Below are 23538 nucleotides of genomic sequence, written 5' to 3' on the forward strand. Positions count from 1 at the left end.
GCCTACCATAAAGAGATGCAATGCTGTGAACTCACTCTGAGGATTTTACTTACATATCCTGAGGAATCCTGGTGCTCAAGGGCTGGTTGTCAGTCTCTGGCTTTCTTGTTTACATTGCCTCTTATCAGTACAGCAACAGACTGTTTGCGTAGCAGCTTCTCGTCTTTCATCTCAAGACTTCTGAACCTTCTCCCTAAAATGTTCCTGTCTTTGGCCTGACACTGGATCTGCTCTAGCAACTGAAGCTATCCAAGGCCTGATCTTCTATTCTGTTGCGTGGGGAAACTCCCCAGGCTCTCCACAGGCTCTTCCCAGTAGAACATGAAAGGTTTGGCTTAACTGGAGTAGGTATGCACATACTCATGTACCTGAAAAACACCATGGGATCTGCCACCTTCTTGAATTTTTCATGTAGTAGATGCCTGGGGGATTTCGCACAGCTCTCCTGCCCTGAGGTAGAGCTCAGTTTGATGGGGAGGTATTTTGACTGAAGTCCTTCCTATCTTACTTTTACTATTGCAATACCCCACCCTGTGGACTCCGGTATGGACCAGATGGAAGGAAAGAAAGTCAAGTTCCCTAAACTTCCCTTGGATAAAAAAGGAAATATAGATGTGGTGACTAACAAACTGATCTTACTTGGAAAAAACAGCAGCATCTTCTTCATCCATGTCTTTTCAGTGACCACGTGGCTGGCAAGAGCCCAAATTATTCCTCAAAAGACAGGTCTATGGCCTTCACAAAGACAGGCACTGATAAGTCCGGTCTGAGGTAGTGCCAGGTTTTTCCCTGAAGCAGTCAGAGAAGGTAGTAGTGTCACAGCATTACTGCTTATCTGCATTCCTCTGCATGGAGTCCAGTGTTGCATTTCCACAGAAGATATGGGCCAGAGCCTTTTTGAACCTGTCTGTCACCTTTGCATTTATTATGAAAAGCCCAAGTTCTACAATCCAATTGAAATTCCAGACCCATATTAATTGTCCTTTATCATTATGCCTAAGAGCAGAAGACATTGCAGCTGGTACTGGAAAGATTAAAACTGAACTGCCTATCAGCAGGGAAGAGACTGAGTTCATCTAACCTCAGCCACATTAAAGGTGCACATGTAGCATATGCCATTTGCCTGGGCTCTCCTTCCAGTCAATGGAACAATTCCATAGAATGATTCACTGCATCCTAAGAATAGTGCCTGAGGTAGGTGGGGTGAATCACTCTGAGGAATTGCCTGGCTCTCCCTGAAGAGAGTTTTGCCAGACAGCTTTGATGACAAGCCTTTCTTTATGTGGTTAAAATTAGATGAGATGAATCCCACCTCTAAATGTTCAAACTCACTGTCTTTCTGAAACAAGGAAGAATTGCAAATTGCATAAAAATGCAAACAGCTGATGTGTTTAAATGACAGCCTTTATCCAAGGCCAATCCTGCATGGATTTCACAGATAAGTGAAGTCACAGTGGAAGGCAACTGGATGGTGCAGTCTGGGTGAGAGGTGTGAAGCTGTTCCTCTTGCCTTTGTTCCCTGATCTGACTCCAGTTCTGACAGCTGCTGATTTGCATTCCTCTCGTATTTCCACATCATGCTCTATGAGGTCTCTACTCCCATTCAGCCTTACAACAAACAAGCTATTAAGAGTTGCTACACCTTTTAGATAGGTAAAGCTTACTGCTTACTACCCTGAGTGCAGTGATAGGCTTAGGGGCCATGAAAGCCATCACCTTTATGAACCACAGCCATGGGTACTGGGCAGGCAGGGGTAATGGATGACCCTCTCTCACACAAGACACATATTTCCCTTCGGAATTGACCCCAAACATTGACTCTCAGTGTGCCTGCTTCTTCTAACACCCCATGGACGACTACTGAGGGACTTGCATCAGTTTCAACATGAAAAAAATGTGAAAAAGATTAATGCAGCCATATTTATTTTATACCAAGCAAATGATTTGGGGGTGGGGGGGGGGGAAGTAAACCATGTAGAAAACAAACATTTATAGAGAATGAAATGCTCTCAGGTATGAATTCATTATCTTTCTTCTCAGGCTATGGTATTCTAATGAGTTAGGAATACCAGACACACGACAGTGAAATCATCTGAATTAACTATATTCATGTCCAGTTTTGTCAATATTTTTTATTCAAAGACCTGAGAATGGTAGGCTTGAGATCCTTTTGTGTGTTCCCTGTTGAATTTTACTCCTGTCAATATTTGCACATTTAAATCAGTAGCCCTAAATGCCTCCATTTTTAGTATGCAAAGGTAATTTCTTCATAGAGGACAGAACGGCACAAGTGGTGTCCTTGCAATGCATTCTGGCAGAAAACAAGCCCTGGAATGGCCATGGATAAAACCCTGCTTTTTCAAAGAAGGGCATTTCTGGTTATCTGATTGCTTGATCAGAGGTCAAAAGGCTTGTCCCTGCAAAGATTAAATAGTGTTTAAATAGTGGCTGATCAATTAATATCTGTTTATCTAGAAGATCCCAACAGAATTTCTCTTTTTGGTGGTCTATGTATTTGAGGACGTAAGTCCTCAGAGGGACTTAAAGAGAGATGCCAGAACCATGTGGTGCTCCTACAGTTCCTGTCTTTTGCTGTACCAGAGGCAATAGGGAAGGCTTTATGCCTCTTGCACAGCCCACGTCTGTCTGGAAGCATGTCTGACCTCCCTCCCCCGCAAGTTGTCCTGCAGGGAAAGCAAAACCACTTATTTTTAGCTTTCTTTCCAGTCAGGGATGCTGGCAAGTCCCTGCTGTTTGCTGTTTCCTCAGTCTGCACTGTTTAAATGAGGGAATGCGGCCCCTGTCGTAAACGCTAAGTGTATCCTAATGGCAATCATCTCAAAAGAGTCCCCATATGAACAAGAGCAGCTCTTTCCCCATGATGGCTGGGAGGGCCATTGTGGGCAGTGATAGGTGGCCCAGAGCTTCAGAAGAACGGTATCCTTGCCCCTGCCCTTCTGTGCCCTGCTGCAGCCCTGGGAACACCTGTTGGTCTGTGCAGGGCCATGGAAATGGCAACAGAGAGTTTCAAAACTTTTCCTCCCCTTTTTGGCTTCACAGCTCAGATAAAGGGGTCTGTGTGAAGTTACTTGCACACAACTTTGCACAAGTCTGGGACAAAAAATCCCAACCCATGAGGATTCCCAAGACTTTAAAAAAATCACACCCACTTGAATCTGCACATAGATTTAAGCAGTTTTCCCTATGATTCTGTGACTGTCAAAGTTTAGCAAGAAAGCAAAGTGGGGGAGTGTTTGTCTGCAGACAGTAAAAATAGAATGGCATTTTTGCAAACTACTTTTCTAGTCTGTCAAGAGTGATTTCTATACAATGTATGATACTGGCAAGAAATCTGCCAGTCCATAGATTTTTCTGGATTATGATCCATTAGTCTTAATTTCTCTCCAATAGATGATGACAGATGATACATGATTCATCACCTAGCTCACCTTATTTTTCAGTGATGACTCTGTGGCTGCAGAAGCTGTTGTGGTCCCCAGCATTGGTTCAGGGGGCAGGAGTGAGATAAACTCAATGTCAGTATAAAAGAATCAGCCTTCTAAGGGAAACTGCAACAGATGGAAGTGCTGGAGATCTAGCCCCACTTGCTATTAAGCAGGCTAAAAGTACAGTAATTGTCCTTAGTTTAAGTTTCTTGTCAAAATCTCTAAGGGCTAGTGACAATGTTGTGGCTGTTAAAAATTGTTCAAGTCTATTCCTAATTATCTCAGTCCAGGGTGCTTCCACATTAGCGTGAGCAATATGTAAGCAAATTTTAGAATGGAAACCTTGGACTGATGGGAATAGATACCATATACCCATTACAAGGGGAGGCAAACAATGTTCACAGTCGGCCTTACCCAATTCCCTCTCCCCCACACTTCCCCCCTCTTCTTCAGTCTTATGCTGCTTTTCACAATTATACGCTGACAAGAAACTGGTAAATGACTTTTAGTAGCAAAAGCTGACAGGCCAGCTTCATGGAAACCAGTGAGAAAACTCACACTCTTTTCAGAAGAACTGCAACTTTATCTTCACTTCTGCCCTGCAAGAGGCCGATAACAGATCATGAGTATTGTACTGTTTTTGCAATAGTATAAGATGAGCAAAACTGTCATTATGTCACTGTTTGACACAAAATTTTTTTGGAGCCACTCAACTGTCTCATTAGGTTCGAGACACAAAATAGCTGTGAGTCAGCTGAAACTATTTGCTCCCTAGTTCCTCTAATAATAAGAGCATTTGGGTATCATTTTCAAAGAAGGCCACATAGACACAAAAGAGTTAGGCAAGGATGCTGGAAAATAGACATCACAGTCCTTATTGAAGCCTCAACAACTGAATTGCTGTTTCAAAACAACCTTTATTCTGCTTGAAGACTTATTACAATTTTTAAAGCAACTCAAAAACAAGACACAGCTCCATCAACTCTACAGCTTGAACAAAATTTTAAGGAGGCATGTTTTCACTGTTGCCTTGTAAAGGCAATTTACAATCTGCTTTACCCTCTACCTCCTCAAGACAATTTTAAAACAAAGTAATCTTAATGTTTTAAAGACATGTAACAGAACAGAGCTTTATTTTCAAAAAACAAGAATTAAAAAAACAAAAAATAGCAGCATCTTGGGCAGCTAATGCAATCTCATCAGGACAAGTGCAATGTAACCTTACCAACTCCTACAGTTTAGTCTCAACTGCAGTGAACACCACATGATTCTACATAAAACGTTGCACTTTGTAATCTTGTCCCAAGGGAGGCATTATGCTCTGAGCTGCCCATTTCTAAAGTGACCCTGAAAAAAACAGAATCAGGATTCACTTTCCCAACTTAATACCATGCATAGCAAAAGCACTGTGTGAAAGTCGGCAGTTTCCCCATTAGAAGCATCTGAATGTTTTCCCAAGCATTTATTATTTCATTGCCAATTACAAGACGAAGCCATTTTGTCACTACAGAACAGTTGACACCAAATAGAAAATCTGAAGATTTGGTTTTACAGATTGCTTGACAAGATAACGGAACCATACAGACAAGCTTTTTTTTAATTTTTTTTTTTTTTTTTTAAAGAAACTATCCAACAACACAGAAACTCAGTTTTCTAACTGTATATGGAAACATGCTGCACCCACAAAGGTCTAGTGTGCATGTGTGTGTCTTTAAACAAAGTTAACGATATCACTTATTTAACTCAGCAAAATTATCATGTTCTATGAAAATGCATCTACATTGGGAACTGTTCATACATAAACACAGCAAGTGTGTATGAGTATGCACAGATATCCATCCCCAACCTGCAAATTCATATTTCAACTTAAGTAAATCAGAAACTCTTAATTTTGCTTGTGAGTTTTGGTTCTTTTTGCTATGTCTCATGCCTTTCAAAGGCCTTGTAAAAGTGATGCTGCAGTGCAGCATAACTCAGGGATTTAAAGTAAAAAGTTCCCCCCCCCAAAAAAAACAAAAACCCGAACAAAACAACAACAAAAAAAAAGTAACAGAATAAAGCCTGTCCATGAATTATATTAGATGAAAAAAACTATGCATCAATAGAAATACAGAAAAACACTGTGTTTCTCCTGTTATATCCCCATGCTTTTTTTTTTCTGTATATAGTAGTCTGAGATCAAATCAAAACTGGAGTGAACAATATTGTACATTAAAGACAAACAACTCTGCAGTGAATAGGGCCTTTGGCAGGATTTAGCTCTGTGCATTAAGGAGGGAGAGAAATGCAGAGGCCACACAATATGTAAGTACCAAAGAAAACCCACTCATGCCAATTTGAGGGCATAAATGATCCCTGCAAATTGCACAGACCCTGTGTAGGCAGAACATCCCCTTAAGAAGCCCTAAGCACTCATCCTTACAACATAGTGCTTATTTCTCATTGTTGCTTGTGCAAGAAAAGCAAGTGTCAAATCTGCACACACACTATTTTTTTTTTCTGCTACAGCCACACACAAAGAGAAGTTGCACAGCACACAGGAACGAATTATATTCCATACTGGGCTGAGCATGCTGAGGATATGGCCCACTGACATAGCAGGGGTTTTCTTAATATGAGGAAAATTAGATCCAAATGCTTTAACTATGATAAAATTTCTTGACAAATGCTACGTGAAACATCAATTCAGATTACATATATTTTGCCTACAGAAAAAAAATGCAATTTTACTCTTAAAATATTTAGCATTCAGAAATTAATATATGTCTGAAGAATATCTTGGATTGTTATAAGTGTTAAACTGCTGTATCTTGAACTAATCTGTAAGTTCAAGCCCAGTGTATAACTGGCATGCTAGAGTAATTGTTGGTGTTTTTCGTATAAACCAGTTTTCAGTATAACAGATTCACATGGTCCTACAGGCCTGAAAAAAATGTGGAATGAGAAAGGGAAGGCATGAAGACTAAACTTCTAATCAGAAAAAATATTCAGAATAATTTTCTAAGTGATGACTATTATGAAACAACATCTGTTGAATCTTGTTTCTGATATAAATTCTAGTAAAAAATACAGCTATATAGGAAAGCAAAGACAACAACCCCCCAAAAAACCCAAACCAAACAAACAAACAAACAAACCCAAAAAAGAAAGAAAATACCACAAAGTCAAAATAAAATCTGAGCCTTACAGCCTCAGAACAGAAGTAACAATGACAATGTAAAAAAGAAGATAATATAAAGATTATTGGAGACTGGCAAATTTCTTATTATTATTTCCAATAGCTTATAAAGCATTGCGTACTTTGAAATAAAAAACAAGGATCTCTAACCAGAGTTATTATGACAGAACTTCATGGGTCTCACTCTTTTGATTGTGTGTGCAACTCTCTTTAATAGTAATGGATCTTATCTTTTGCATCTTGGGGGAAGAATAATTTCATATGTTCACTTAGTCTAATATTTTCCAAGATTTCTCTGAATTTCATTATTTTATTGATTTGCAATGTGTGCATTTCCACAGTGGTCAGGACAACAAATAACCATTGCAAACCACTGACAGTGAACTATCCCAGGATTATGGGTAACTCTTCCTTAGTGAGATTTATGCATTTGTTCCCTTTAACTGAACAATGATTTTGAAAGTCTCTGGTGCCCTGAAATTAGGGAAGTGTTCACTTTGATACTGCCTCAGCCTACAGACTTTTGAAAATACTTATCATAGCCTAATAATTTTCAAGTCTTAATTAGTTTTATATTATATCCAAATCTTCTCAGTAGAGGTGGAAACTTTTTTTTCCACAATACTAGTACAAAAAAACAAACCTAGGCAACAGATTAGAGAAACTTCCTTCATGTGAAATGAAAATACCTTTACAGGCTGACAAAAATTCTGTCACAGGAGGTCAAGAAGTCATTTATTTACTGTGAAGGTGGATTCATTCTGAGATCCAAACTACCTACACTCTACACTGCAGTAGCAAAATATCCCCATTTTTTTCTGCAGTCACTATCAAAGAAGGATACACTATTTTTCTTGTCTTCCATATACAAAGACAATCATGATAGAAGTTCAAAATGCTTCAAGAAGCAAACGTAGCATGGTACCGTATTCTAAAGATATCTCTGAAACAGTATTGTTGGACTCAGTGATATTTTGTAATGTTCATGTATTTTTTATTGAATTAAGCAGCTTTGAAGCTTATCAGGCACTGCCCAACAAAATATTTAGTCAAAAAAATTTACTAACTTTTTAAACTTCGAGCTAGTAGCTCAATATCCTATATAGCGAAAATTGTAAAATATTTCATAGTTTTAATTCTCAAGCCAACTCTTGCTGGCTCCCTGTACATTAAAACAAAACAAAACAAAACAAAATTAAAAAAACAAAAGAGCCAAAATAAACAAAACCAAAAAACACCAAGAAAATTATTAACAAAAAATAATCACCAGAAAAAAAATATCCTTAGGCAAAAGAAATAAAAAAAGAAGACAAAAAAACAAGAGAAACAAGCTTAATCTGTAGATATGCTTGAGAGAAGACTACAGCCTAAAGAAAATCCAGTATTGCATAGCATAATCTAAAAATTCAGCTTTCAGCGAACAGAAAAGAAAAAAAAAAAGCAGTTTGGTATTGACAGTTTTCCATCAATGACAGTTAGTCATCCAGTACTATGTACATTATTATACACTGTATGCCATTGAAAATCCTGTTTTCTTCAGTCTTAAATATATTCTTAAAACAGGATTTTTAACCATCTAAACAAAACACTTCCTGGCACTTTGCTATTACAATTACTCTGAACAACATACTGTAACTGAAGTCCTTTTAAAGTGTCCCTTAGAAATGAAAGTGCCACTCTGCTACATATCATTCACCAGAAACCAAAATAGAACCACGATGCTGTACGTCTGGATCCACTGAGTGCAGCAACACCATTCCAAGTCAGATTGTGACCACAAAATTCCAATAACTGAATGACACAGACCTCTTATACCTTGTGTCTGGATAATCCAAAATTCTAGCTGGTAAAGCTTCAGAAGTGGTCGTAAACAAGCACCATGCTTAAAGGCCTCTATGTCCCTGCAGGGAGATCAGGTTTGCATTTTTCTCTTGTGTTTTTCTTATATAATTACAAAAAAAAAAAAGAAAAAGAAGTACTTCAGATTACAAACATACATTCACAGCAAAACACTGTGATCTCTCCCACTGCAGTTGTGAAGGAAATCTCTAGTCCCATCTGAAGACAGATAGCTTTGATACTGCAAATTCTTGAGTAAAGCTGAAAGAAGCCTTTTCTCTCCAGAGGCCTCAATGTTGCCAAATCATTTCTTTAAAAAAAAGCAACAAACAACCCAGAGTATTAAGATCTTCATCGCCTCTGCTGCGCATATACTGGGTAGGCTAGTGTGACATTGAGAGAATCATTGTGCTGCACGAGTGACGTGTGCTGGTAATGTAGCACCAGTTCCTTGAGCGAGTTGTACAAGTTATATGGCTCTGCAAATCCATACCCAGTAGGTGTTTTGTTTATCACACAGTGCTTTACTTCACCATCCACCCTAAAAAAAAAAACAAACAAAAGCAACCAGTTTTTAGTTTATAAGTACAGCAAAATTAAGATAGAAAATAAGGTAGTAACAATACATCTTAAGATTCTAGTCAGTACACAAAATTCCTCTGTTCTGCAGTAGGATAATGGTAAAAACCTGTTTAGTCCAAATTTGTGAATGTCATCCTAGCTTAGGGAAGGAGGAGATAGGCAGGATTTAGCAGCTGCACAGAACATTTTTGTTTCCTTTCTGATTGAGACTCCTCTGTGGGAGTGGCACAGGTTGGAGCCATGAAGGAAATGGAGCAGCAATAAGAACGGCCTCAGAAATCCTTGACCCTCTTCTAAGCCTAAAGGTCCAAGAGGAACTGTGCACATGCAAGTGTCTATTTGCCCCCAGCTGAAGGTAGCCCCTCACATGTTGGTTGTATCATTCACAAGTTAGGGTACATACACAACAGAGCAGGCGTAGCAGCCTTGTTTGCTGCTCTCTCGAACAAGGAATGTTCCATCTCGTTTTCCCCGTAGCAGATTTTCAGCTTGGCTTCTATTGATATTTCCCACATTCCATGTTCTCTCATCATGGTGGGGCAAGTCCTCATCATCTTCTACCATAGAGTATTGGCTATCGAAAAGAAAAAGTGTGTTTGTGAAACACAGAACAAAATCCACTAATTACATAGTCTTTATTCTGTATTACAGGATGCCTCCTCGGTAAAGCTAGGGATTTAAACCACGTAATACTGCACTATTTAAAACACTGGATCAAAGTAAAAGATAAGCTTTGTTTCTTGTTTCTTTGAAGAACACAATTATTTAACAAATAAATTTTAGGAAGAATACGAAAAGATGATGTGTTATTTTTCAAAATATGCTGTGAGCACTTCAGTACTTCTGCCATTGCTCACTGTTTCGGTAAACAGAAAGCCCAACAAAATCAGTATCCTGTGAGTCAGCTTCATTTCCAAAGACCAGAATACTTGGTCAGCAGTGAAAAATCATATAATGTATCAACTACAGCTGCTGCTTGGAGAATCTCTGAGCAGTTGCACAGGGAGACAGATTAATTATTTATAGGGGAATGGCTTTGTGAAAAAGGTGCAATAGTAGAGTGCTTTCTCTCTCTCTCTCTCTCTCTCTCTCCTTATAAGCAGATTATGAAAATAGCATGCAATATTTGCTTCTCTACTAAATCAGCCACCAGCTATAAAGCTGATTCAGAGTTACAGAGAATCCTCTAAGCTAAAGCCCACCATGAAAAAGATGCATCTGATTCAATTGTGAATATCACTTTGGAATTCTGCAGTTCCAGAGCTCCCCAATCCCATAACAGCCTGTACTGATTGACCCTGCCTCTCCTGCTCAGCTTGCAATAAGTCTTTGTCAGGCTAATCCATTTTTTCTCTCTGTAATAGGCTTTTAATCAGTATTCCTTGGTCTAAGAAAAGATGACTTCTCACTTATCCATGGTTCTTCTTTCTTTCTGAAGGTTCTCAAAGTAGTCTACAGAAATCAGCAACTGCACATAGAATTCTATTTTTTATAAAGAGTTCTTTTGTTTCAGATAACACTATCTCCAGGTCCCTTATCCCATCACTCTTTTGACTTGCAAGACATTCACATACATTGGTTCTGTTTCTAACCAGCATCCATAGAAAGCAATTCTTGTTTTTCATCCTGCTTATTTTATCGGGGGATGTTTTTCTGGAATGCAACTTCAGAAGAATAGCCATACTCTAAAAGTTTAATTTTTCAGCAGTTATTAGACTTGTCAGCAAGGAAAATCATAGCAAAAAAAAAAAAAAAAAAAAGAAGATTTTTTAAAAACAGTTTCACTTACTCTTTTGATGCTACACTAAACCCAGAGTGTTCTTTGTCTACTGTTTAAGTGATAGGAACACTAGTGGGAACAGGTACCTACGTATTTTACATCTCATCTTTGAATTGTGCTAAGACTGAGAAAACAACATGGCTTTAAAATGTGTATGTCCTTTTTATCTCCTGCTTCTATCACAGCGATAAGCACAATTTCCAGGATAACAGCAGGAGACTCAATAAACCAAGACAAATTAAAATAGATGTGGACAAGGCCAGAATGCAAGGCAGAATGCACTACAGTCATTGTCAGTCTGCTGCTTTCATTGTATATTCAACCAGACAGCATGAAAGGGATGCATAAGAAACTACATAGGCAGAAAATGTTGATACAAATACTACTGAGACAATTTTGATTTTTCTATTTGTTCATTTTTCACTGTTACTGTGCTTCAGATATTATTTTGCGTCTTGCTTTTGTTTAAATTTGGTCTATGTTTGTACAACCCAAGCACTTTTTGCCTTTTTTCCCAGGAAATAAATTAAATGTATTCATCAGCCTAGCCTCTGTTAGAACCTACAGTAAACTAAACTGTTTAAAATGACAGAATACTACCCTGCCATTTTCCAGAAAAATAAAACAGACCACAAAACCAGAGGATATTCCTCAGCACATAGAAATTTATCATCTCCAACAGCAATGTGACACAATGATGTGGGTACCCCTTATACTGGATAATATAATGGTACTCACAGCTGAGATTTGGAAAAAGCCTGTTCATGCCTAAGAGACCTTCTGAACAACTAATCCAACTGCATGACATCTCTCTAAGATACTAATAGCTAATGAACTGAATTTTGCTGGTGAGAAAAAAGGCACAGGTTACATTTCAGTGCTTTTACTACAGTAACTTGATTATGAGTTTCACTGAAGAAAGGAGGAGAGTAGAGGGTGAGACAGCTCCCTTTCTGATACTTGCATCATGTAGGCTGTCATGTCTTAACAGTGTGCATTGATACTGAAGACCTAGGCTTGAGATTTCCTCTGTGTGGTCCAAGACTTAAATATGCTTTATCTCACTTTTGTATTAATGTGATTTAAAAAACCAGAAATATCTAAATCTTTCAATACTTACTCTTCTGCATTTTCATTTCCAAGCCATTCATTTAGCTTCTTTTGCCGAACGCCTTTTTGAGTCAGCCACCTGGACAATAATTGTAAATAAAATTAATTGTTAGTCAAGAAAGTTGGATACCATTAAAAAAACCAAACAACTTAAAAACAGTTAATTCATGATACTCACATCAAGTACTGATCTCTTGTCTTCCTCAGCTGTATGAGGTCTGGCTTAATGCTGTTCATACGCTTGTCTATCTCTCTATATTCAGCTGCTTGCTTTTTTAAGTCTTCTTCTAATCTGCGCCTGCTGTCCACAATTTCACTTATCCGAGACTTCAGTTTTTCATAGTTGTGCATGATTCTAGATGGAACAATGTGTTAGGTTACACTCTGATTTCTTATTCATAACTTTAGAGGTGTAGACACCTAAGACAATAGATTATTTCTCTAGATGTAGTCATAGATTTTGCCAGTTCAGATCTACCCTATTTGAGGCTTCTTTGCTTACAATTGAACAATTTCAAACTTGTCATCTTGCTTCAGTTTTAGGCAGACCTATACTTGGAATTGTTTGTTTTTTCAAAAATCATACAATTTTATATGCAAAATCAAATACTGACCTTTGTATTTCTTTGTCATTTCCTTCCCGTTTAAATTTTTCAATGTATTCCTTACTGTATCTTTCTTGTGTTTGGCACTGCTCTTCAAATATTTTTATTGTTTCATTAAATGCCTCAATGGCGGTTCTTTTCATTTGAATTTCCTGAAAATAAAATAATTTTTATTACAGTTGTTATCAGATAAAGGGGAAGATTTATTTGCTTGTATCACAGAAACACTTCAGTATATTGTAGAAGAATATTTTTTCAATATCCCTTTACCAAAATGTATTCTGTCTGCTGAACTTCATGGCATACAGACAACAGGCCTGTGCAAAAGGCTACTATGATAAGATTTCCATGATGAGGTTTCTCAAAAAATAGAGCTGCTAAAAAAAAGAATCAGTTACAACCTTTACTTTGTATAAATAAATTAATGCTTAAAATTTATGGCAGTGCACTTTGCCCTTTGTACAAACTTAAGTCCTTAGAGGCACACCTGGCTTTCTGAAATAAAGGTGGCCTTGACAGGTCTCTGCAGGTTATCTAGTTTACCCTTCTGCCCCTACATACCCATAGCTGGTAGCCAAGCCTTAAGTCATTAGTTCAAGCTGGCACCAATTTTCTTCAATTCGTTTTTGGCATATTTTCTGCACACTTTAAGAAGCAGTCTTGATTCCGAGCCACTAAAGCCGGACTAATTCAGTGGCACTTCAAAGCATGGCTAAAAATTGATTAAGCTGAAAGAGGCAACTTCTCATTCCTGCATTTTGTCTACACACATCATCTCTTTATCCTGCACAGGTAAAGCAGACCCTTCAAAAACTCATAATAAAATGCAATGCTTCCCTGCAAATATGCCTTGAAAACCATAATTCACCTTGATGTGGTCAATATGCAGAAGTGGTGGTAAATCAACACAGTTATGTACTAGCTTTTGATGGAGCTGTCAGACTTGGGCAGAGGATGGTTTAGTTTACAGGTGGTGGCTGCTCAAACATGAGTAAGCAATTGCACTGTTCAGAGCAAGTACATCAGGGCAATGCAGTGATGGTGGAAGAGAGGAGTGGGAAGTTGACAGTATGAATTCACAATAATATTCTTTAAAATCTACAGTCTGCCATTCTCCATTTGGTTCAAATCTAGCTCACCTGAGATGTTCTTGTGTAGTCTTCATAGAGCCTGTCATATTCTCTGCTTTTTTCTTGGAACTGGGTATTATATTCATGCAGTTTCTTTCCTACTGCTTCAATGCTATCCTCTTTTACAACTTGATCCTGGAATGATAAGCAGGAACAAAGATATTCTGTAAGGAGACAATTGTATTGCACAGATTTTCTGGATAAAACTGCTTAAAAATGCTTAGATAATTACATGGAAATGTTATTCTTCTTTCACCAATATGGAGATACATTAAATGCATAATATGCAAATGAGAAATTAATGACAAACAGGAATTTTGCATTGCAAGTGTTTAGCTTTATACTGAAAATTACATATTTCACCATTGAGTGGGATAATAATTATGATGTTTATTTCCTCACAGTGTGTCTGCAATATTTAAAGTTTTAAATATTTACTTGCACAGCATGTAAAATTTTGTGGTTTTGTTTGGAGTTGGTTTTAAACAAAAATAGTTTTGTACCCACTTGATTTTTTCAACTATTAATGGAGCCACAGTTCATGTTCTGCAAGTTCTGCAATAATTCCCCTGTATTTAAGTGAAATGCAAAGAAAATAAATCAAATTACCTGCTGGTACTTAGATACTGGATAGAGTAATTTCACATCCAGTTTAGGATTATACTGGGCTAGAGATTCGTTCCGGTAGTGGTTTATTAGCTCGACCACAGAGTTGAAAGTTAATGGGTCAGAAAAGCCATATTTTCCATCTCGGTGAAAAATTTTGATTAACTTGTTATTTCCTCCTTTCCTGCAAATAAAGTATATTGAAAAGTTAGGCATGCTTCAAGTACTATTCCCTAAAGAATAGTCTGCATTAAGTGCAGTTATTGCATTTTACTATCAAGTATTACAGACCCAGTGTAACTAGTCTTACCTCAGTGTCAGTGTGTAGTCCCCATGCATTTTGGTCGAAGCATCTCGTACCAAAAAGGTACCATCAGCTGTGTCTCGAAGCTTCTCATTTACTTCTTCTCTAAAATGAAAGCAAAAGTAACCATCATTTCAATTAGCTGTCACACACTTATTCTTCCACAGTGCTTTAAATTTAAATTCAAATGTTTTGAAATGTGTGTTTTAGAAGCCTTCTATATCTCCATATTAATACAACTACATAATATCTTATTTAAAATTGTTAGAGAACAAATGGGATAAAAAATGGCATACTCTGCTCTCACTACTGGACAAAATTATTATTCATGCAAAGCTCTTTCTGCTTGTTCATACAAGCCTATGCAATTGGAGCAGACAGTGCTGGTCTAGTATACCTATATATAGTACAGATAAAAATATTACTAATATATGGCACTTGTTAGTTTGACCTGCTGACTATTGTGCCTACAGCTGATGTTCTGAATGAAAGACAAGAACAAAACTCTTTCTCAGTGCTATCTTTTCATGCTAGCATTTCATTTAAGTCTTAAAGTAACAGAACAATCATTTTGCACACTACATTCTAAGTCACTGCCAGTATCTTTTTAGTCATATTTGGAATAAAACCAACTGTAATATGTTTGTGGTGGAAACTATCATAAAATTGCTCTTACAACTGTGAATTTTTACACTGAAAGCATAATACAAACACAGAATAGCATGGCAAGAATAGCACAAAGCCAAACATAAGAAATGCATGTCTTGAGGTGGTTTACCTTGAGATATCCCCCCAGTACCATTCTGCGTCTTGTAATGACATGTTGTTATTCATGCTATTGTTAGTTACGCTATTAGGTTTCGGTGGCTTAGGAGGCAGTGCTGCAAATGAAAGGGGGGAAGAAAAGTTGTAACTCAATGAAAACACAACCATATATTCCTTGAAATTACACATTTTGACATAAATTTTATAATTCTGTGAGTGTGTTTAAAAAAAGAACTGGTCTCCAAATAGAGTTGTCCATCATTAACAGTGTTTAAAAGACACTACAAGAAATCTAAAAACAAAATAATTCAAAATGAAGTTGTACTGTTTAAAAAAATTATGTTATCTTGCAATCATATATTTTAAGGAAAATATAACACCATACTCAACTCCTGCCCCTGTGAAGAAAGCATTTGAGAAAAAAAAATCTGAAGTTTTGCTTTTACCTTCTTTCACCATCTTTGGGCGAACACAGGTAATAAAATATGTTACTTTTTTTCTATCCTCCTATGCAATGATCTTAGAGGAATTTTCCTGTTTTCTTACCTAGAAGCTGAGTAATAAAAGATGCAAACCCATAATAATACAAGATATTTGAAGAAGAATCAGGGTTTGTGATCCTCAGCATTCTGTGCAATGATTTGCAAAAAAAAAAAACCAAAAACCCAACAGTTTAAGAAACCCATCTGTGACCCAAATATCCCTTGTTAATCTTAGTATTCTAAAGAATAAATTGTGTTCCAAATGCCAGTACTGATTAAAAAACAACCCCCCACTTCTTTTTTTTCAATGTCAAAGCTGCATATGTACACCAGTGGGTGCCAGAGAAGATACTGCAGCACTGACTTAGTAACGAGAGGCACTACACTGGAATCAGGATTAAAAATCAACTATCAACTCAGCTCTTTCAGTTCTCCAGTAAGTACATCATTCCTGTGCTGTATATTATGATAATGCTAAAAATACAATGTTTTTAAAGTTACAAGGAATATCAGTATAGTGCAATACTTTCATGTGATATGAAAAAATGATGCTACAACAGGCATTCAATTAGTATTGCTAGATTTTGGAAATGTTTTTTCCTTAAACAATCTTCGCCAATGATTTGCAATCACTGTTTCAGGAAATGTGAGTGTTACTACAGCATCTCCTTTTAGGCACAGTGTGGAACAGAGAGAGCAAAAATAGTAATAAAAGAAATATATTTTTTACATTCTAAAATAGCAGGACTAAAACTACATCTGACATAATAAAATCAAAACAGAAACAGGTCAATACAGTAAAAATTAAATCAAGCAGTCAGGTATTTTAATATGCTAAGATCCTAATTACTACAACCATGCACTAATTCACAATTTTATTCTAATTTATGAAAAAAGTAAAACTATTTGTATCAATAACAAAGTAAAGAAATCCTACATAGCCAGTAAGAATTTTTCAGCAGCTATAGTAAAAACCAAAATTAATTAAGTCTTCTGTAATAAGACTGCAGTTTTACCTGGTGGATCCATTTCTATGTAAAACATCAAGTCTGTGCCACAATTTATATCTGTCTTAGGATAGTCTATATCCAGTTCTTCCATATTCCAAACAGTATTGTACATTTGTGTGAGTTTCACTGAGTAAGCTCAGATACAAGAAAAGAGTCAGGCTGTCTTTGTAATGGTGTCTTGGAATTCATTTAAAAACCTATAAGGGGCTGCACTGTAACCTATTACATCATAATCCTCAGCCAATCATGTCAAAATAATGTCACCAAACCACTCCTGCTTCCTCATTTTGTTCTACATTAATCTTAAAACAATTTCAGTTTTGAGAAGAATCTACATTTAGCAGAATTGCAATATAAAGCTGGCATTACACACAAAAGGAGCAAGTGGGCTCTCCTTGTCTGTGTTCCTGGCTCATTTTCCTGACTTTGCAGCATGGTACAGTCCAATCCTGGCAGGATGACAAAAGGCTGATATGCTGCAGCACGTAGCTCTTACACACACAGGCGCACACAACACACTCTCACACAGGGCAGCTCCCTTCAGAAGCAGGTCGGTCACATCTCAGGTGCATTCTCCTGCTTGAATGCCTCAAGTTTGCCATTCAAAAAGATTTTAAAGGATTCTAGAACTACTGTGCATATTAGAGACGCATTAGAGAAGGACGTGACTGTGTGTGTATATCCATTACACTCATTTTACACAAACACACAGATATATATATATATATCCACATAATGAAATATAGATTATGTTTTTAAACTCTGCATATTTCCACTATTTTTATAGGCACATGGGTCTGATAGAGTTTATATTACTATATAAAACATGCTTACTGCAGAGATGCCTTCCTCTATTACCATTATGTTATAAAACATAATTCAAATCAATCTAGATTAATTAATTTTGAAATCTGAACCCCAAATTAACCTTACACTCAGATGATTCACTCATGTAATGGAAGAAAGTCATAAGTGAGCAAGATCTTCAAAAATGGTTTTGTTGAACATAAAAATGGCTATCAGGATACAATAAGATTTAGTCTGCCTTTTCAGACCATTTTTCTATTCTATTCTCATTGATATATTTATCAAGTTAATTGTTTTTAAAAGCAGGAGTCTCTTGTCAGTGTCTCCTTAGCCTCTTGACTTTATGTCAGCAGCATTTTCCAACCATTTAGAAATATTCCATCTTAACTGCCTCCATCACTGACTGTAACTCTCTCTGACCTCTTGAAACAAACATGGACAGAATAGGCTATTAACTTCAGAGCAGAATGCTATGTAAAGCCATATGAATACCTTATGCTCACTACAATCTACAGAGGGAGAAAACCAGAGACCAAAAATAACTACAAAAAAGTCTTGCTGTAGCAACTATCTGTGCCTTATACCATAAGAAATTCTGGAACAGCTGAAATATGCTCTATCTCACAAATACTAATTTAAAAAATTAACACAATTTATATGATTTCCAGATATTTTGCCCCTGCCTTCCCCTCTCACCCCATCACTGTCTGTGCCCCTGAGCAGGTTACCCCTTTCAGACAAGCATCAGCATACAAGAGCATGTCTGGAGCACCAACATACACAAAAAGATGCATGCTAATTTGCTTTGTACATTAAGAAGCTTCATTCTGAAGTAGACTCTCCTTTTCCTGTTAAGGTAGATATGCTGCAAAGATTCTTTACATTTCCAAAGTGAAAAGGATACTTAAAATCACCCCAGACACAAGTCTAAACACAACATAGAGGTTTAGCCCACCTGCTACCCAAACAGTTAACTTGCAAAGGTAATTGTTTCAATTAAGTTATAAAGATTTCCTACAAAAAATGCATTGCTGCTTTTAGGTCTTGTGGAACCAGTAAATTTTTTATTCCATTAATAAAGACTTTCAGGAAAAATTAATTCCCTAGAGTTTCACTGGTGGCCAAATTTAGGACTGAACAAACTTGTTCAGGTTAGTGCTCAGCTCAGACTAGCCTAGCCTGCAGGCAAGAAAAGACAGAGGAGGCACATAGGCTATTATCCATTTTGTATGTAACCTGGAGAGGTACTGATGTACTTGACTTAAATTCATGTATCTTAAAAGACTTAAAGCTCTACCTGGTAATCAGTTAGAGTACAATACTTCCAAGATTAAATAAACACAGAAATCCAAAATTACTTACTTTGTAAATTATGCATCGCAAATGATCACCCGTGTGAAACAGCCAAAAATACAATCCAGCATAGGTTTCCTCTTATAAAAATCTTGCTTAAAAATAAACCCTAAGACCTCCATTTACTAGGAAGCTTCTCTGAAGCAATGAAGAAAAAGAGATTTCTCTGCTTTCCAATGTCCCATAAAACCCCCTAAAAGAGTTGTAACTTGCAGTGAGAAAATCCAAGCCTTCTGTCTCAACTGCTTAAACCTCTGTGCTGTGCAGAAGGTATCCGCTTACTCTGTTCATCATTAAAAAGTGAACCTGACTTCAGTACTGTGAAAAAAAAAGAAACCACCACCCTCAGTAGCTTGCACGTCTCTCTCAGATAAAGATCTCAGTTTCATGATTAACTTGGGTAGGTTCAAATATTTGCTGAGCCAGGGATTTCAGCTGGGGGATGGGAACCAGATTCAAAGTAAAAGTTGTCATCAGCTAACAAGCGGCCAATGAGGGGCTAACTTTCTCATTTTAGCTAAGTAAATGAGAAGACCATTGTAAGAGGCCTTAAAATAGTCCCTATCACTGGCTGCTGCTTGCAGTATTGAAGATGAGAAAAGCACCATGAACTGCAAATACAGGAAGTGGTTAGCTGCAGAAAAGAAAATAGAATAAAAATTTTCCTTGAAAAGAGCTGCATCTCTAGAAGCAGCCCTGGTGCAAGCAAAATAGTGTGCTTGCAAGCACAGCATCACCTTGCACATGCTCATGCTGGATGACAAATACAGGTGCTCCTTCAAGACCCTTAGTCTGAGGCTGTGAGACTTTTTAGCAATTTCCAATGTACTAAAAATATTAGGAAAAACATGTATTCATGGTGGTTTCCAGTATATCAGGATTGTTCATTTTTTGGGCAGGCAAGTGAGAAAGGAAACTGTACAGAGAGGGAAAAGCTTAGGTTAAATCTATTTTCCTTGCCTTAGTGTTTGGTGGAGATCAAACTCGCTAAAGGAATGGAGCAGCAACTGAAGAGCCTACTTCCCTCTGCCTACAGAGGCTGTCTTTTCTTGCCAGTTAAACTTCTACAAGGAAATAAATTCAAAGTAAAAGGAGAAGCAGATACATTAAGAGAAAGAGAGAAGGAGATTAATATTTTCCTCTCACTTCTTGCAAACAGAGAGAATTTCTAATAAAAACATAGAGAATTTCTTTGAGATCATCTTGTTGCTCCTTAAGGCAGTCAAATAGTATAGAAATGGTTTTGCCTCCTTAATACTTCACATACCAAAATCCTCCTATGCTGTGAAATACCACTTGCATCTAATAATGAAATCCCAAAAAAACTGCAGTATATTTTTGATTTTTTGTACTTGATTGATTAGCTTCACCTATAACAATCCCTTGCTTCCCTAGTTTTAGGGTCTGCAGATTTGAACAATTGACAGTTCTAAATATAATTTAAAGCAGCAGAGTCATAAAGGTACAGCCTACTTCAAATGGAGATGGAAACCTGTGTTTCTGAACTAATCCAGTTTCAGACTGTAGTTGATGTATTTCTTTGCTGTTAAAATTACAGAAGGGGTTGAGATTAGGGGGATTCCTGATTGTGGGACTACATTACAGATGTATATAGTGAAAGGAGAAAAGACAACCCAAACTTAGTTCACTGAACTTTTTTATCAATTAAAAAAGCACAGATAGCCACACAGAGATAATGAGTTCCTCATTATCCTGCAGGAGAGAATCAAGTGTCTTGTCAAAAAAAGATACTGGCATGCACACACCTGTATTTTCAAATATTGCACTGTCTTGTCTTTTTATCTAAATTTCAAAATCCTGAGTGGTGCCCATTTTATTTTGCAATCTAATATTCCTTCCAGTTGTACTCACAACGTTCTTCTATCAATACAGTACATTTTTTTTCTATAAAATTATGTCTGAAGCAGGAAAAGAACTGGTCAGGTTTGACATGCTCCCATGTGTTTTATAATGCATACAAGTATCTGCAAGACATAATCTGCAAAAAAAAGCTAATAACGTCGCATGTATTGTTCCTCTTTTATCAAATTCTTGCAACTAGGTATTGGAAAGCATAAAGCACTGGTTTGTGTGAGGACGGCATTCCGAAGTATAGCGTTTAGCCAGCAGCGTGGTTTCCATCAGGTCAGGGATGAAGCCTGGCTTTTATCAGCTTAGGAGGGGAGCCCTCTGCTGGGCAGGACACGCAGGTCCCTCTGCCCGCGCTGCCCCGCAGCCTTCCACGCTCCACACCACGCTCGGTGCTGCTGCCAGCCCAGCCCAGCCTCTGACACGGTAACTTCTGACAACGGACAGCATTCCTACACATCTGTTTATGTGCCCAGGACAGTACCAACACGACTGTGGTCTCAGGCTGATGCCTGTAGGAACATGGGTATCTCTGAGGAGGAATCAAATTCCAGGAGGAACTGGATCAACCTTTACACTACCCTGCTCTAGCTGTTATGCCACCACTCTTGCGAATATCTTTTGTAACTAAAAGCAAAGTGTCTGCACCTTGGTGATGCTGCCAGGACTTTCATCTCATCCCCAACAAGTGAGCAGTTACATATAAGGCAGTCTTATTACCTCACTTCTTATTACATTCTTAGCTATGATGCTCTGAGTAATAAAAACTACTTTTTCAGGCTGCAGAATTTCAGTCTGAGCTGTTACTTACAATGTCACATACAAGCCTGGGAAACAGTGATAAACTAGGATAGACAGCCCAGACAAAGCAGGTCAGCTCTAGTCAGTGCACAGGCTATTGGAGGCTTTGATTCATTGGTACAAGGCAGCTCTTTCCTTTGCTGCAGCTCTTCTGCTCCTCACCAGCAATGCTACGAGCTCCCCACATCCCCTTGCTTGCTCACCACATCCCATTTCCTCTTTGCCTTCCGAAGACAGACATTAGTCTCACACACCCAGGCTCCAGAAAGGACCCCTATCTCACTAAACTCCTCACCCAAAATGACCTCCTAGCTTTCTCTGGGAGGTCTTTGCAGCTATGAGTGCTAAACTGATCCTGTTGCGCCGAGCACTTACTGCACCTACTGTGGAAAGCTTTGGAATCTGCATCCAGGGCAGCCACCTCCAGACAGACAAAACAGGAGCCTTTAAGATCCTTGACAATTAACTGAAAAACTACCCAAGTTTTCTATACCTATAAATAATACAGCCTGTTTTCCACTATTTATCTTCACAAGTCTGTATGATGTGTGAGATTCTGTGAGACCTGAGCAGCACTATTTGCTAAAATCTGTTATAATTAAGACATTTTCTTCTAATAGTACTTTTTGGATTACACATTTAGAGACTTGTACTTTTTTTTCTCACTGTACTCTTTAATTTAAAGTCTGTGCAGCTGTACATCAAGCTGGGATGTTCAGATGGGATGAAAAAATCACCTACCTTGCCCACCAAAAACATCTTTTGTCTCTCTTCTACCAACAAACTTGAAGAATGAGACAAGAACCAAAAAATTGATCTTTTTCCAGACTTATTTCTCCTGGAATATTACTTTATCTTCATCTACTACACAAAAATACACAATTCTATTAATAGGTATTGTTAACTTCAGTATTTTTATGTAGGACTAAGCACTATTTTAATCCACAAACTGGAATCTGTAGTTTGCTGATGAATACCACAACGGACAACCCAAATCCAACTGTTCTGTGGTAAGTCACGTAATGATCTTGGAGAAACTCTTCTTTTTGTGTTATGATATACAAGAAGCACCACTCTAGGTAAAAGATATCCAACTGAAGATGCCTAATTTAAGATACTTATTCTAAAATACACTAAGAGGTAAGGTCCAGCTTCTTACTTTCCAGTATTTTCAGGTAAGAAGTATAATTAGTGGGTGATGTGGTAAGGAAAAAAACCCACAACTGTGCAAAGATCTACTTGCTATTCAGATCGGTTATCTCTTAACACTGCATTTAATGTATTTATATACAGCAAAAGATACCACTAGAAATTCATGCACAGCTTGTTTTAGACAGAATGTTCTCATCATAACAAAAAAAATTAAGAAGGAAGGAAGACATCACTCCATCGCTTGTGAAAAAGAGAAGAAACTGGCAGCACTGGCTTTCCTGTTATCACTTAGCTGTCATGAGGTTATTTTCAATAGGTAAAATTCTTTCTGCTTAAGACCTCTCAAATCCTTCACATGCAAAATTCTACTTAAGATTGTAATTCTCAAAATGAATACATGACAAATAAGGTGCATTTTATTACAGTCTATCTAAACAGTCTTTATGGAAAATATGGCCTCTAAAAGCAATAATCTTGAAGATGACAATTCTGAAAAACATGTCTTAAAGTGTATTTATAGTTCTATGAGAACAATAAAAACAGACCAATAAAAACAGTAAAAACAATAAATAACAGATGTTCAGGGCATTGAATGATACTGGTGTGGAAATGGACTCGAGGCCTAATCCTGCTAACTCACAGAAATTTCTATTAACTTTTGAAAATGATTCAAACTCTTTACAGGCCTGACAGCACAAACTAGCTAACCAGATACTACA

The 23538-nt window shown here is 37.5% G+C and overlaps 1 protein-coding gene and 1 long non-coding RNA gene across 9 annotated transcripts in view; both read right to left on the reverse strand.

Annotated features, from left to right (window-relative positions):
• LOC306814136 overlaps positions 1-4169 on the reverse strand; it is a 36355-nt gene extending 32186 nt beyond the window's left edge. Inside the window, exon 1 of the long non-coding RNA XR_013777102.1 lies at positions 54-4169. This is a non-coding gene — a long non-coding RNA (uncharacterized lncRNA). The remainder of the gene's footprint in view (positions 1-53) is intronic.
• A 174-nt stretch (positions 4170-4343) lies between these two features.
• The window catches only part of PIK3R1 (phosphoinositide-3-kinase regulatory subunit 1), a 60055-nt gene continuing 40860 nt past the window's right edge, over positions 4344-23538 (reverse strand). For 6 of the 8 annotated variants that reach the window (XM_079329890.1, XM_079329889.1, XM_079329891.1 and 3 more), the window contains 9 exons: positions 15359-15461; positions 14587-14685; positions 14280-14460; positions 13680-13805; positions 12550-12692; positions 12114-12290; positions 11946-12014; positions 9449-9619; positions 4344-9004 (listed from right to left, as the gene is read on the reverse strand). In XM_079329890.1, the coding sequence (XP_079186016.1) occupies positions 8815-9004; positions 9449-9619; positions 11946-12014; positions 12114-12290; positions 12550-12692; positions 13680-13805; positions 14280-14460; positions 14587-14685; positions 15359-15461 (1259 nt within the window). In that variant the 3' untranslated portion in view covers positions 4344-8814. Of the gene's footprint in view, positions 9005-9448; positions 9620-11945; positions 12015-12113; positions 12291-12549; positions 12693-13679; positions 13806-14279; positions 14461-14586; positions 14686-15358; positions 15462-16843; positions 17081-19006; positions 19342-23538 lie in introns of those variants that run through there. The other 2 variants (XM_079329896.1, XM_079329895.1) reach the window with 2 other exon arrangements.

This window comes from Erithacus rubecula (genome assembly GCF_903797595.1).
Source record: "Erithacus rubecula genome assembly, chromosome: Z".
Lineage (NCBI taxonomy): Eukaryota > Metazoa > Chordata > Aves > Passeriformes > Muscicapidae > Erithacus > Erithacus rubecula.